We start from the raw sequence: 16832 nt of genomic DNA on the forward strand, positions 1-16832 counted from the left end.
CCCCTCGCACCATCTTACAGCCCCCTTCCCAGCTCCCCCTCGCACCCCCCCTCCCTCCACCCCTCCCCCTCGCATCCCCTCCTCCCACCGGCACCATCCTACACCTGTGTAGGGGCCCTAACAACCCCACTGCCTTGTGGGCGTCTCAGGAGAGACCAAGGCTAAGGGAGTAAACCCTAACAGAAAATCCGGAGCGGAACCCCGTAGGCGGTCATGTGTCACCTTTGGCATGTTTCCGGCAGTTCCTGCAGCCAGACTGGTGCCAAACGTCGTGTCCTGCACTCCTTTGGACCCCACCAGGAAGGCCGAGAGGGGGGTTTTGACGACTGGGCAACTCTCAACCTCCATACATTCGCCCAGGCATGCGCCATGGAGAGGTCACTCCATAGTTGCCTCACAGCGACTAAAACAACATGGAAGGCAGCAGTTACGGGTTATAAGTCCAGATAAATTGGCGTAGAAACTGGGTGCCACGGGTTGCCTTTGTTGGTGGGAGAGGTCATTGCACCTCACTGGACAGCTACCGCCTGCCTCAAACCGGGCAGCCCCCGGTCAATAAGGTTCTGTCCTGCCACAGTCTGCCTGCTTCAATGGGTGCTTGGAGCTCAGGGTCATTGCCCGAAAGGTGGACTGATACACCTCACCAAACAACATGAAAAAAGGAAAGAAGGTACCAGCCCTTCGCTTTGCAAGCTGGAACATCAGAACTATGTGTCCTGGCCTGTCGGAAGACCTTACACAAATCAACGATTCTCGGAAGACCGCCATCATTAACGACGAGCTCAGTACTCAATGTGGACATTGCAGCACTTCAGGAGACTCGCCTCCCCGCGAGTGGCTCTCTAGCAGAGCAAGACTACACCTTCTTCTGGCAGGGTAGGGATCCTGAAGAACCAAGACAGCATGGAGTGGGCTTCGCCATCAGAAACTCTTTGCTCAGCATGATAGAGCCTCCCTCAAATGGCTCGGAACGCATACTGTCCATCCGACTGCTCACCACCTCTGGTCCAGTACACCTACTCAGCATCTATGCCCCAACACTCTGTTCTGCACCTGAAGCTAAAGACCAGTTCTACGAGGAACTCCGTAACATCATTAGCAGCATCCCCAACACCGAACACCGGTTCCTGCTGGGAGACTTTAATGCCAGGGTTGGGGCCGACCATGACTCATGGCCCTCCTGCCTTGGGCGCTATGGCGTTGGAAGGATGAATGAGAACGGGCAGAGACTGCTTGAGTTGTGTACCTATCATAACCTCTGCATCACCAACTCGTTCTTTCACACTAAACCCTGTCACCAGGTTTCATGGAGGCACCCAAGATCGCGTCGTTGGCACCAGCTAGACCTCATTGTCACAAGGCGAGCCGCCTTAAACAGTGTTCAAATCACACGCAGCTTCCACAGTGCGGACTGCGACACCGACCACTCCCTGGTGTGCAGCAAGGTTAGACTCAGACCAAAGAGGTTGCATCATTCCAAGCAGAAGGGCCACCCGCGCATCAACACGAGCAGAATTTCTCACCCACAGCAGTTACAAAAATTTCTAAATTCACTTGTAACAGCCCTTCAAAACACTCCCACAGGGGATGCTGAGACCAAGTGGACCCACATCAGAGATGCCATCTACGAGTCAGCTTTGACCACCTACGGCAAACGTGCGAAGAGAAATGCAGACTGGTTTCAAACTCATAATGAAGAGCTGGAACCTGTCATAGCCGCTAAGCGCATTGCACTGTTGAACTACAAGAAAGCCCCCAGCGATTTAACATCCGCAGCACTTAAAGCAGCCAGAAGTACTGCACAAAGAACAGCTAGGCGTTGCGCAAACGACTACTGGCAACACCTATGCAGTCATATTCAGCTGGCCTCAGACACCGGAAACATCAGAGGAATGTATGATGGCATGAAGAGAGCTCTTGGGCCAACCATCAAGAAGATCGCCCCCCTCAAATCTAAATCAGGGGACATAATCACTGACCAACGCAAACAGATGGACCGCTGGGTTGAGCACTACCTAGAACTGTACTCCAGGGAGAATGCTGTCACTGAGACTGCCCTCAAGGCAGCCCAGCCTCTACCAGTCATGGATGAGCTGGACGTACAGCCAACCAAATCAGAACTCAGTGATGCCATTGATTCTCTAGCCAGCGGAAAAGTCCCTGGGAAGGACGGCATTACCCCTGAAATAATCAAGAGTGCCAAGCCTGCTATACTCTCAGCACTACATGAACTGCTTTGCCTGTGCTGGGACGAGGGAGCAGTACCCCAGGACATGCGCGATGCCAATATCATCACCCTCTATAAAAACAAAGGTGACCGCGGTGACTGCAACAACTACCGTGGAATCTCCCTGCTCAGCATAGTGGGGAAAGTCTTTGCTCGAGTCGCTCTGAACAGGCTCCAGAAGCTGGCCGAGCGCGTCTACCCTGAGGCACAGTGTGGTTTTCGTGCAGAGAGATCGACCGTTGACATGCTATTCTCCCTTCGTCAGATACAGGAGAAATGCCGTGAACAACAGATGCCCCTCTACATTGCTTTCATTGATCTCACCAAAGCCTTTGACTTCGTCAGCAGAAGTGGTCTCTTCAGACTACTAGAAAAGATTGGATGCCCACCAAAGCTACTAAGTATCATCACCTCATTCCATGACAATATGAAAGGCACAATTCAACATGGTGGCTCCTCATCAGAGCCCTTTCCTATCCTGAGTGGTGTGAAACAGGGCTGTGTTCTCGCACCCACACTTTTTGGGATTTTCTTCTCCCTGCTGCTTTCACATGTGTTCAAGTCCTCTGAAGAAGGAATTTTCCTCCACACAAGATCAGGGGGCAGGTTGTTCAACCTTGCCCGTCTAAGAGCGAAGTCCAAAGTACGGAAAGTCCTCATCAGGGAACTCCTCTTTGCTGACGATGCTGCTTTAACATCTCACACTGAAGAGTGCCTGCAGAGTCTCATCGACAGGTTTGCGGCTGCCTGCAATGAATTTGGCCTAACCATCAGCCTCAAGAAAACGAACATCATGGGGCAGGACGTCAGAAATGCTCCATCCATCAATATTGGCGACCACGCTATGGAAGTGGTTCAAGATTTCACCTACCTAGGCTCAACTATCACCAGTAACCTGTCTCTAGATGCAGAAATCAACAAGCGCATGGGAAAGGCTTCCACTGCTATGTCCAGACTGGCCAAGAGAGTGTGGGAAAATGGCGCACTGACACGGAACACAAAAGTCCGAGTGTATCAGGCCTGTGTCCTCAGTACCTTGCTCTATGGCAGCGAGGCCTGGACAACGTATGTCAGCCAAGAGCGACGTCTCAATTTATTCCATCTTCGCTGCCTCCGGAGAATACTTGGCATCAGGTGGCAGGACTATATCTCCAACACAGAAGTCCTCGAGGCGGCCAACATCCCCAGCTTGTGTACACTACTGAGTCAGCGGCGCTTGAGATGGCTTGGCCATGTGAGCCGCATGGAAGATGGCAGGATCCCCAAAGACACATTGTACAGTGAGCTCGCCACTGGTATCAGACCCACCGGCCGTCCATGTCTCCACTATAAAGACGTCTGCAAACGCGACATGAAATCGTGTGACATTGATCACAAGTCGTGGGAGTCAGTTGCCAGCATTCGCCAGAGCTGGCGGGCAGCCATAAAGACAGGGCTAAATTGTGGCGAGTCGAAGAGACTTAGTAGTTGGCAGGAAAAAAGACAGAGGCGCAAGGGGAGAGCCAACTGTGTAACAGCCCTGACAAACATATTTCTCTGCAGCACCTGTGGAAGAGCCTGTCACTGTAGAATTGGCCTTTGTAGCCACTCCAGGCACTGCTCCACACACCACTGACCACCTCCAGGCACTTACCCATTGTCTCTCGAGATAAGGAGGCCCAAAAGAAAAAAAAGAGTGTGTGTGTGTGTGTCTGTGCGCGCGCACGCACAGGACTGATACTTACGGATAATCTCCCGAATGGTGACAGGCTGCGTCAGTGTGGCTGCAGCACTTGCTCCTGCCATGTTGATGGCTTTCACTCTGAAATGCAGCTTTTCACCCGTGGGTAGATCACGAATTAGGATGGAACTGCGATCAGTCAATCCTTGCTGAGCAGGAACCCACTCATCCGCTGGGAAAGGGAAGAAAATGGAGAGAGTAAGTGAGAGAAGAAGAGAGGGGGAGAGACAGAGAGGGTCATCACAGGGAAACAGAGAGATTGGCATAGACACAGAGGCAGAGAGAAACAGAGGAAGCAGAGAGGTAGCGACACAGAGGAGTGAAAGACATATATCGAGTGAGACACAGGTAGTCGGAGACATAGAGTGAGGGAACAGACAGGAAGAGTTGAGAAATTTAGAGAAATGTAGATAGATTAGGAGACAAGGAGATCGGGACATGGGTGTGGGTAAGAGTTAGAAAAATTGAGACATAGAGAGGCATAAACACAGGCAGTAAGAATCAGAAAAGGTGGCACAGAAGAGAGAGAAACAGAGAGAACAGTGCATGGGGTAGAGTTACTCAGAGGAAGACAGAGACATAGAGAGGTGTTTAATGAGAATCATGGAAGCTGTAAATGGACCCTGGAGACCGGCAATGTGTAGCTTTGTTACAGCTCTGCAAAATACCATCCGTCCAATAGTGAGCACTGTGAGTAGGCAGCCATGAACCATACCATCCGCCCAATAGTGAGCAGTGTGTGTACACAGCCCTGCACAATACCATCCGTCCAATAGTGAGCAGTGTGTGTACACAGCCCTGCACAATACCATCCGTCCAATAGTGAGCAGTGTGTGTACACAGCCCTGCACAATAACATCCATCCAATAGTGAGCACTGTGAGTAGGCAGCCATGAACCATACCATCCATTCAATAGTGAGCAGTGTGTGTACACAGCCCTGCACAATACCATCCGTCCAATAGTGAGCAGTGTGTGTACACAGCCCTGCACAATACCATCCGTCCAATAGTGAGCAGTGTGTGTACACAGCCCTGCACAATACCATCCGTCCAATAGTGAGCAGTGTGTGTACACAGCCCTGCACAATACCATCCGTCCAATAGTGAGCAGTGTGTGTACACAGCCCTGCACAATACCATCCGTCCAATAGTGAGCAGTGTGTGTACACAGCCCTGCACAATACCATCCGTCCAATAGTGAGCAGTGTGTGTACACAGCCCTGCACAATACCATCCGTCCAATAGTGAGCAGTGTGTGTACACAGCCCTGCACAATACCATCCGTCCAATAGTGAGCAGTGTGTGTACACAGCCCTGCACAATACCATCCGTCCAATAGTGAGCAGTGTGTGTACACAGCCCTGCACAATACCATCCGTCCAATAGTGAGCAGTGTGTGTACACAGCCCTGCACAATACCATCCGTCCAATAGTGAGCAGTGTGTGTACACAGCCCTGCACAATACCATCCGTCCAATAGTGAGCAGTGTGTGTACACAGCCCTGCACAATACCATCCGTCCAATAGTGAGCAGTGTATGTACACAGCCCTGCACAATACCATCCGTCCAATCGTGAGCACTGTGAGTAGGTAGCCATGAACCATACCATCCATCCAATAGTGAGCAGTGTGTGTACACAGCCCTGCACAATACCATCCGTCCAATAGTGAGCACTGTGTGTACACAGCCCTGCACAATACCATCCGTCCAATAGTGAGCACTGTGTGTACACAGCCCTGCACAATACCATCCGTCCAATAGTGAGCAGTGTGTGTACACAGACCTACACAATACCTCCGCATTTAACAGTGACCAGAGTGCACACAGCCCTGCACAATCCCTCCCCATCTGATAGTGAGCAGTGTGTGTACACAGCCCTGCACAAGTGCATAGCCTTATCTTGATAGCTGAGACCTAGTCTGATTGTGAGCAGTGTGTGTGTGTGTGTGTGTGTGTGTGTGCGCACACCCTCTGTCCGATAGCTCTGATCTGGTCTGACAGTGAGTGATGAGTGTGCACACAGTGCTCAGTGTGAGTGTGCACACAGTGCTCAGTGTGAGTGTGCACACAGTGCTCAGTGTGAGTGTGCACACAGTGCTCAGTGTGAGTGTGCAGTTACTCACATCCCTCCTTGCAGTACTCCACCAGGTATCCATCCAGTCCGGCTGCTCCCACCTTCTCAGGGGCTCTCCACTTCAGGGAAATGGTTGTGTCACTCACCTCCTCAACTGTCACGTTGGTGGGTTCACTAGTGGGAGCTAGAATAAAGAATATAGTCAATACCATACAAAGGGAGAGACAGTCATTCCTCAGCTCATCAGATAGGGAATTCAGCATTTCATTCAGGAATGTCGCCAGTCCTTCAGCAACAACACATTTAACTGGAAGTAAACAGACAGTAAAAGGAGGATCAAGTGGTTGTACTGCGAATGACAGGCAGAAATGGGCCAAGTTCTGTATCCCAGGAACCAGCAGCACTTTTAACGGAACTCTGGGAATTGAAATGAAACAACACACTTTCGAGGAACTTCATCAATAAACTGTCAAGAGATAGCTGATGCAGTCAGACAACACAACAGTATGCATGTAGCCAGCTTTAAGGGACTTACCTCAACCATTGAACTCCTGTAGCCAGACTGTAAATAGCACTTACAAGCTAATGAGCTGTGAGTTCCAGTATGTCCGGATGGACACTCATCCCTCGCAAAACTTCTGGCTCATTCGGGCAAAATTTCTCCACCAATCTGACGATGCTGATAATCCGGAATCTTACCCATTGAAATACCTTCATATGTTAATGGCATATTCATAGACACAAGATGTGGAATTGTTGCAAGATTTAAGAAGTTATAATCAAAAGCAGGAGGGGTTTGTATCAATCATTGTCATGGTGTGATTTTTGTAGGACAAAAATGTGTGTTCAGGGACAAGAGTAGTGACTTGCAAAGGAATAGCAGGAAGGACTGAGCATCCACACAGGTGGGAATGTACTCCTCTGAGTAATCGACAGGGTGACTGCAATTCGGAAATTAAAGGACAGCATTTGTGAGTATTGATTTAACATGAAGGGAGTAGGGTACCGATGTTGATAAGTGGTACAATAAAATGTTAAAAAATAGTCGAGTGCACTGAGTCAAGAGCTTTGACCATTTTCCCTACCCAGACAGGTTCAGTAAGAGTGTAAAAGGGGAGGTGCGGGTTTACCTACCTACAGGAAACAGGAAACTGAGAGAAATCAGTCAGTGTACTGTTATCACCCTGAGAGAGAGGGACTGAGAGACACCACTCAGTGTGCAGATATCTCCCTGAGAGACAGTGACAGAGACAGACCAGTCAGTGTACAGCTATCACCCTGAGAGACAGACCAGTCAGTGTACAGATATCTCACTGAGAGACACTAGTCAGTGTACAGATATCTCACTGAGAGAGAGGGACTGAGAGACACCAGTCAGTGTACAGATATCACCCTGAGAGAGAGTGACAGAGACAGACCAGTCAGTGTACAGATATCTCACTGAGAGACACTAGTCAGTGTACAGATATCTCACTGAGAGAGAGGGACTGAGAGACACCAGTCAGTGTACAGATATCACCCTGAGAGAGAGTGACAGAGACAGACCAGTCAGTGTACAGATATCTCACTGAGAGACACTAGTCAGTGTACAGATATCTCACTGAGAGAGAGGGACTGAGAGACACCATTCAGTGTACAGATATCACCCTGAGAGAGAGTGACAGAGACAGACCAGTCAGTGTACAGATATCTCACTGAGAGACACTAGTCAGTGTACAGATATCTCACTGAGAGAGAGGGACTGAGAGACACCAGTCAGTGTACAGATATCACCCTGAGAGAGAGTGACAGAGACAGACCAGTCAGTGTACAGATATCTCACTGAGAGACACTAGTCAGTGTACAGATATCTCACTGAGAGAGAGGGACTGAGAGACACCATTCAGTGTACAGATATCACCCTGAGAGAGAGTGACAGAGACAGACCAGTCAGTGTACAGATATCTCACTGAGAGACACCAGTCAGTGTACAGATATCTCACTGAGAGACACCAGTCAGTGTACAGATATCTGTGGAATCTCGTCCCCCTTCTGCTTCCACTACCTGGAATCTCGGTCCCCTCTTTTTCCCACTCTCTGAGGTATCGGCCCCTCCTGCTCCCACTCTCTGGAATCACGTCCTCCTCCCCCCTCTCTCTGGGGTCCCGGCCCCTCCTGCTCCCACTCTCTGGGGTCTCGGTCCCCTCCTGCTCCTCCTCTGGTGTCTTGGCCCCCTCTTTTTCCCACTCTCTGGAATCATGTCCTCCTCCTCTTCCCCCTCTCTGGTGTTTCGGGCCTCTTGCTCCCACTCTCTGGAATCTCGGCCCCCTCCTGCTCCCACTTTCTGGAATCTTGGCCCCCTCCTGCCCCCACTCTCTGGAATCTCGGCTGCCTCCTGCTTCCACTCTCATGGCCACACTCACCAATCGGTACAAAGGGTTTGGAGGCAGGGCTGTGCTGGGACATGCCAATGGAGTTGACAGCGTAGACTCTCATCTCGTAGAGAACGCCTTCGATCATTCGTTTGGCCTGGTACGTTGTCTCCTTCCAGAGGTCAAAGTTCAGCCTCATCCACCGATAGCTCTTCTTCTTCCTCCTTTCCAGGACATATCCTGTCAAGCAGACAGAGAGCGGGAGGGCAGAGAGAAAGAGAGTGGCGAGGGTGGGATGGGAAAGAAAGGAAGAGAGGTGGGAGTGAGACAGTGATGGTAAAAGAGAGGAAGAGGGGCAGAGTAAGCGAGAACCAAGGGAAAGAGAAGAGAGAGGGAATAGAGAGAGGAAGGAGAGAGAGAAAGAAGAGAGAAATGGGAAGAGTGTGAAGGAGAGTGAGAGGGTGCAAGAAAGAGGAAGAGAGAGAAGGAAAGATAGGGAAGGGAAAGAGAGAGAATGAGAGTATGGGAGAGTGTGATTGAGAGTGAGGGGGAAGAGAGAGAATGAGAGAGGGAGAGAGGGAGAGAGAGAGAGGGGAAGGGACAGAGCAAGAGAGAGCAAGCAACAGTGAGAGGGATGAGAGAGTGAGGAAGAGGGAGAGTGAGAGAGAGGCAAAACCGAGAGCAAGAGGGGTAGAGAGAGAGGAGATGGAGAGAGAGAAAGGGGCGAAAGTGAACATAGAGTTTAATCTTGACCTACACTCACCATCTACAATGAAACCCTCAGACGAACAATGCGTCTTACCCAGCACTGGTTGACCTCCATCAAATGCTGGTGGGTCCCATTGTATGGTACAGCAGTCTTCTCCAACACTCAAGATCCTCGGGGACTCTGGTGGGTCCGGGACGTCTGAGGAGAGAACAATGGAGACAAGATGATGAATCACTTGCTGCTGCTCAGCCTTTACATGGTGTTGGGGAATGGTTTTGTGTGGAGGCGATGGGGGAGGGGGGGGGGGGGGCGGTTGGGAGGGGCCATGGTGGGACAAGGCTCATCTGACACAATAATATACCATTGGTTAATGGTGTGCCCAATGTGACAGCAAACCTTAGGCAAGAGCAGGTAATGCCAGCTCAAAGGAAGGACAAGGTGTGGGTTCAGTATTTGGCAGGGTGGGGCTGGGTGGTGTAGGATCATTTACTTGTAGGGCTCTCTCACAGCAAAATGGGTTTGATTCCTTTCCTGAGGAATGCAGACCTATTTGACAGACCATGCTATTATGTGTAATGGCTATCCCATTGGTGGAGGAAGGAGGGGTCATCCTCCGACCTCAGCTGTCATTGATCCCTGACCCAAAAGATCTCCTTTGCAATGTGCTGCTGACCTTCAGTTTGAACCACACATCTCGGGTTGTGGTGTTCACAGCACTTGTGTTATGCTTCCTGTAAGGATGTCAACTTCAGGATTTTTAAAAGATCTCACAAGGCATGTTCAACTTAGCCTGTGAAAGTTTGGATTATCCGAGTCTTAATCCACACCATGAAGAATGGGCTGAGCTCAGCTCCTAACAGGGCTTTCCCAGGGAGTAAAATACAGGAAGAACAAAACTACATTTTCCACCATCTGCAGAACTTTATACAGCAAAATCAAAACAATTTAGTAGATTTAGCCAGAGCCACACAGTGTGATAGATTCTCTGGCCTTCAGGATGATCACGTGTACACACTGAGGAGCCTGCAACTTTGCTGTGATAACTCAGGAGTAAAAGGAATGATTCACTTTGTGACAACACAAGGCCATTCACTACACACACTACTTTATGTTTTCGGTTGTAGAAGGCAGAGAAAGCTGTCTTTGCAGCAAGTATGAGAGAAATGTTGGGAATTCATGGCATGTGTGTAAACAAGTTTCAAGGACACATGCCATCCAGCCGGTGGTCAAGCTGTGTGGATCAGTGCATAAAGAAAGTAAACTCCTCTCCACTTCCCATCCCTCCTCTCTGTTCTGCTCAACAATCTCCACTCCATTTCCTTATGGTGTCCCCTCTCTTTATCATTCCCCTCATACACTTTTATCTGTTGCTTCCTCCCTGTTCTCACTCCGCTCCATTCCCCTTCTACAGATGTGGCCCAACCAGTCATATTATCTATCATTCTGTGCTCTCCTCCAGCCCTACACCACTCTCAGATAGCTGCACTCCTCCAATTCTGGTCTCTTGAGCATCCCCAATCTTAATCAGCCAACCATTGGCTGGCTGTGCTTGCAGCCACCCCCCCAGGCCGAAGTTCTGGAATTCCCTCTCTAAACCTCTGACTCTCTACCTCCCTTTCCTCCTTTAAGACACTCCTTAAAATCTACCTCTTTGACCAAGCTTTAGGTCATAGAGTCACTGAGTTAGACAGCACAGAAACAGGCCCTTCAGCCCATTGTGTCTGTGCTGGCCATCAAGCACCTATCTATTCTAATCCCATTTTCCAGCACTTGGCCTGTAGTCTTGTATGCTTTGGCGTTTCAAGTGCTCATCTAAATACTTCTTAAATGTTGTGAGGGTTCCTGCCACTACCACCCCTTCAGGCAGTGTGTTCCAGATTCCAACCACCCTCGGGTGAAAAAAGGTTTTCCTCAAATCCCCTCTAAACCTCCTGCACCTTAACTTAAATCTATGCCCCCTGGTTATTGACCCCTCCGCTAAGGGAAAAAGTTTCTTCCTATCTAACCTATAAATGCCCCTCATAATTTTGCATTAGAATTAGAATTAGAATTAGAACATTACAGCGCAGTACAGGCCCTTCGGCCCTCAATGTTGCGCCGACCTGTGAAACCATCTGACCTACACTATTCCATTTTCATCCATATGTCTATCCAATGACCACTTAAATGCCCTTAAAGTTGGCGAGTCTACTACTGTTGCAGGCAGGGCGTTCCACGCCCCTACTACTCTCTGAGTAAAGAAACTACCTCTGACATCTGTCCTATATCTATCACCCCTCAACTTAAAGCTATGTCCCGTCGTGTTTGCCATCACCATCCGAGGAAAAAGACTCTCACTATCCACCCTATCTAACCCTCTGATCATCTTATATGTCTCTATTAAGTCACCTCTCCTCCTCCTTCTCTCCAACGAAAACAACCTCAAGTCCCTCAGCCTTTCCTCGTAAGACCTTCCCTCCATACCAGGCAACATCCCAGTAAATCTCCTCTGCACCCTTTCCATAGCTTCCACATCCTTCCTATAATGCGGTGACCAGAACTGCACGCAATACTCCAGGTGCGGTCTCACCAGAGTTTTGTACAGCTGCAGCATGACCTCGTGGCTCCGAAACTCGATCCCCCCACTAATAAAAGCTAACACACCTTCTTAACAGCCCTATTAACCTGGGTAGCAACCTTCAGGGATTTATGCACCTGGACACCAAGATCTCTCTGTTCATCTACACTACCAAGAATCTTCCCATTAGCCCAGTATTCTGCATTCCTGTTACTCCTTCCAAAGTGAATCACCTCGCACTTTTCCGCATTAAACTCCATTTGCCATCTCTCAGCCCAGCTCTGCAGCCTATCTATGTCCCTCTGTACCCTACAACATCCTTCGGCACTATCCACAACTCCACCTACCTTAGTGTCATCCGCAAATTTACTAACCCACCCTTCTACACCCTCTTCCAGGTCATTTATAAAAATGACAAACAGCAGTGGCCCCAAAACAGATCCTTGCGGTACACCACTAGTAACTAAACTCCAGGATGAACATTTGCCATCAACCACCACCCTCTGTCTTCTTTCAGCTAGCCAATTTCTGATCCAAAGCTCTAAATCACCTTCAACCCCATACTTCCGTATTTTCTGCAATAGCCTACCGTGGGGAACCTTATCAAACGCCTTACTGAAATCCATATACACCACATCCACTGCTTTACCCTCATCCACCTGTTTGGTCACCTTCTCGAAAAACTCAATAAGGTTTGTGAGGCACGACCTACCCGTCACAAAACCGTGCTGACTATCGCTAATGAACTTATTCTTTTCAAGATGATTATAAATCCTGTCTCTTATAACCTTTTCCAACATTTTACCCACAACCGAAGTAAGGCTCACAGGTCTATAATTACCAGGGCTGTCTCTACTCCCCTTCTTGAACAAGGGGACAACATTTGCTATCCTCCAGTCTTCCGGCACTATTCCTGTCGACAATGACGACATAAAGATCAAGGACAAAGTCTCTGCAATCTCCTCCCTAGCTTCCCAGAGAATCCTAGGATAAATCCCATCTGGCCCAGGGGACTCATCTATTTTCACACTTTCCAAAATTGATAACACCTCCTCCTTGTGAACCTCAATCCCATCTAGCCTAGTAGCCTGAATCTCAGTATTCTCCTCGACAACATTTTCTTTCTCTACTGTAAATACTGACGCAAAATATTCATTTAACACTTCCCCTACCTCCTCTGATTCCACACACAACTTCCCACTACTATCCTTGATTGGCCCTAATCTAACTCTAGTCATTCTTTTATTTCTGATATACCTATAGAAAGCCTTAGGGTTTTCCCTGATCCTATCCGCCAATGACTTCTCGCGTCCTCTCCTTGCTCTTCTTAGCTCTCCCTTTAGATCCTTCCTGGCTAGCTTGTAACTCTCAAGCGCCCTAACTGAGCCTTCACGTCTCATCCTAACATAAGCCGCCCTCTTCCTCTTGACAAGCGCTTCAACTTCTTTAGTAAACCACGGCTCCCTCGCTCGACAACTTCCTCCCTGCCTCACAGGTACATACTTATCAAGGACACACAGTAGCTGCTCCTTGAATAAGCTCCACATTTCGATTGTTCCCATCCCCTGCAGTTTCCTTCCCCATCCTACGCATCCTAAATCTTGCCTAATCGCATCATAATTTCCTTTCCCCCAGCTATAATTTTTGCCCTGCGGTATATACCTGTCCCTGCCCATCGCTAAGGTAAACCTAACCGAATTGTGGTCACTATCACCAAAGTGCTCACCTACATCTAAATCTAACACCTGGCCGGGTTCATTACCCAGTACCAAATCCAATGTGGCATCGCCCCTGGTTGGCCTGTCTACATACTGTGTCAGAAAACCCTCCTGCACACACTGGACAAAAACTGACCCATCTAAAGTACTCGAACTATATTATTTCCAGTCGATATTTGGAAAGTTAAAGTCCCCCAAAACAACTACCCTGTTACTCTCGCCCCTGTCGAGAATCATCTTTGCTATCCTTTCCTCTACTTCTCTGGAACTATTTGGAGGTCTATAAAAGACTCCCAACAGGGTGACCTCACCTCTCCTGTTTCTAACCTCTGCCCATACTACCTCAGTAGACGAGTCCTCAAATGTCCTTTCTGTCGCTGTAATACTCTCCTTGATTAACAATGCCACACCCCCCACCCCCCCCCCCCCCTCTTTTACCATCTTCTCTGTCCTCAGTCAGGTCCCCCCTCATCCTTCTCTGTTCTAAGGACAACAACCCTAGCCTATCCAGTCTCTCTTCATAGCTGAAATGTTCCAGCCCAGGCAACATCCTGGTGAATCTCCTCTGCACCCTCTCCAGTGCAATCACATCCTTCCTATAGTGTGGTGACCAGAACTGTACACAGTACTCCAGCTGTGGCCTAACTAGCATTTTGTACAGCTACATCATAACCTCCCTGTTTTCATATTCTATGCCTCGGCTAATAAAAGCAAGTATCCCATATGCCTTCCTAACCACCAGACCAAGGTCTGACCTAATATCTTCTTATGTGACTCAATGTCATATTTTGTTTGACAGTGGTTCTTTAGAACTGTGTTAAAGGCGCTGGGAGGGAGCTGGGTCCCATTATTGGGAGTCTCTTCTGAAAGCCGTAGCCTCACCGGCTGAATTTAAATCTGTTAGATTGGTAGTTGATAATTTACAGGCCTTAGTTGGAGCCTCGGTACTCACCAACCACTCTGACAGTGATGTCCGCTCGATCTTCCCCTGCTGGATTCTTCACCAGCACAGTGTAGACACCCTGGTCTGATCTCTCTGCTCCCTCCACGATGAAGACACAGTGATCGGGATGTTTCTCGACATGAACACGTCCTTCCATCTCCGTGATGATCTGTCCACAGTAACAGAGTCAGGGTTACCTGTGACCAGTGCCTGCACTGGGCCAGATTTAGACCTGGACCCAAACCTACCCGGGCTACAGTTACCTGGGTTAGGACAGACACCAACATTGCCTCTGCTGGATGTTGACTTGCTCGCCAGGCTAAACTACTCCACTCGTTTTCGGGGTGGAGAAGATAGACTTAGTCACCAGGTGCTCGAGAATTCCGTTTCTTGAGCAGTAACAGAATGTCAGAACCCAAAGTCAGTCAGAAATAAATGGCAATCTGATCTCTTGTCCCAGCAATTCGATATAGCAGAGGGTGGCATCAATGGGTCAGAGAAAGGAGATATTTGAGGAGGAAATGGGGATAATTGAGACCATCAAAAGGGGGCAATGGGAATAAATAAGAGGGGGAACAGAAATAACTGACAGCATAAAGAAGCGGCAATGGGGATAATTGAAAGGGTAAACATAGAAACATAGAGAAACATAGAAAATAGGAGCAAGAGTAGGCCATTCAGCCCATCGGGCTTGCTCCGCCATTCAAAAAACAACATGGCTGATGTTCTAATTCAGTACCCTGTTCCCACTTTCTCCCCATATCCCTTGATTCCTTCGGTATTAAGAAATATATCTATCTCCTTCTTGAATATATTTAATGACTTGGCCTCCACTGCCTTCTGCGATAGAGAATTCCACAGGTTCACCACCCTCTGAGTGAAGAAATTTCTCATCTCAGTTTTAAATGGCATACCCCGTATCCTGAGACTGTGACCCCTGGTTATATTAGATTAGAGATACAGCACTGAAACAGGCCCTTCGACCCACCGAGTCTGTGCCGACCATCAACCACCCATTTATACTAATCCTACACTAATCCCATATTCCTACCAAACATCCCCACCTGTCCCTATATTTCCCTACCACCTACCTATACTAGTGACAATTTATAATGGCCAATTTACCTACCAACCTGCAAGTCTTTTGGCTTGTGGGAGGAAACCGGAGCACCCGGAGGAAACCCACGCAGACACAGGGAGAACTTGCAAACTCCACACAGGCAGTACCCAGAACCGAACCCGGGTCCCTGCAGCTGTGAGGCTGCAGTGCTAATCACTGCTCAACTGTGCCGCCCAACTTTGGTTGTAAGAAAGGCAGGTTATTATCTGAATGGTTCTGGACTCCCCAGCCATCGGGAACATCCTCCCTGCATCTAGCCTGTTTAGTCCTGTTAGAATTTTATAGGTTTCTATGGGATCCCCTTTTATTCTTCTAAACTCTAGTGAATATAGGCCTAGTTCACCCAATCTCTCCTCATATGTCAATTCTACCATCCCAGGAATCAGCCTAGTAAATCTTCTTTGCACTCCCTCCATGGCAAGAACATCCTTCCTCAGATAAGAAGACCAAAACTGCACACAATACTCCAGATGTGGTCTCACCAAGGCCCTGTATAACTGCAGTAAGATATCCTTGCTCCTGTACTCAAATTGTCTTGCAATGAAGACCAACATACCATGCGCCTTCCTAACTGCTTGTTGAACCAGAATGCTTGCTTTCAGAGACTTGTGTACAAGGACACCCAGGTCTCGTTGCACCTCCCTCTTTCCCAATCTATCACCATTCAGATAATAACCTGCCTTTCTTACAACCAAAGTTGGGCGGCACAGTGGCGCAGTGATTAGCACCGCAGCCTCACAGCTCCAGCGACCCGGGTTCAGTTCTGGGTACTGCCTGTGCGGAGTTTGCAAGTTCTCCCTGTGACCGTGTGGGTTTCCGCCGGGTGCTCCGGTTTCCTCCCACAGCCAAAGACCTGCAGGTAATAGGTAAATTGGCCATTGTAAATTGCCCCTAGTGTAGGTAGGAGAATGGTGGGGATGTGGTAGGGAATATGGGTTAATGTAGGATTAGTATAAAATGGGTGGTTGTTGGTCGGCACAGACTCGGTGAGCCGAAGGGTCTGTTTCAGTGCTATATCTCTAAATACAAAATAAAATAAATAAAAAAGTGGATAACCTCACATTTATCCACATTATACTGCATTTGCCCACTCACCCGACTTGTCCAAATCACATTGGAGCCTCTTTGCATCCTCCTCACAGCTCACATTACCCCCCCAGCTTTGTGTCGTCTGCAAACTTGGAAATGTTACATTTAGTTCCCTCACCCAAGTCATTAATATATATTGTGAATAGCTGGGGCCCAAGCACTGATCCCTGCAGTACCCCACTAGTCACTGCCTGCCATTCAGAAAAAGACCCATTTATTCCTACTCTCTGTTTCCTGTCTGTCAACCAATTCTCAATCCATGCCAGTATATTACCCCCAATCCCATGTGCTTTAATTTTTCACACTAACCTCTTATGTGGGA

General features: G+C 48.7%; 1 protein-coding gene across 1 annotated transcript in view; it reads right to left on the minus strand.

Annotated features, from left to right (window-relative positions):
- The window catches only part of LOC137377244 (myosin-binding protein C, cardiac-type-like), a 182559-nt gene that overhangs the window by 26122 nt on the left and 139605 nt on the right, over positions 1–16832 (minus strand). Inside the window, exons 25-29 of the mRNA XM_068046785.1 lie at positions 14311–14470; positions 9177–9281; positions 8426–8614; positions 6073–6207; positions 3952–4119 (exon numbers count right to left, since the gene is read on the minus strand). Of these exons, the coding sequence (XP_067902886.1) occupies positions 3952–4119; positions 6073–6207; positions 8426–8614; positions 9177–9281; positions 14311–14470 (757 nt within the window). The remainder of the gene's footprint in view (positions 1–3951; positions 4120–6072; positions 6208–8425; positions 8615–9176; positions 9282–14310; positions 14471–16832) is intronic.

Source organism: Heterodontus francisci, chromosome 14 (assembly GCF_036365525.1).
Source record: "Heterodontus francisci isolate sHetFra1 chromosome 14, sHetFra1.hap1, whole genome shotgun sequence".
NCBI classification, from domain to species: Eukaryota; Metazoa; Chordata; class Chondrichthyes; order Heterodontiformes; family Heterodontidae; genus Heterodontus; species Heterodontus francisci.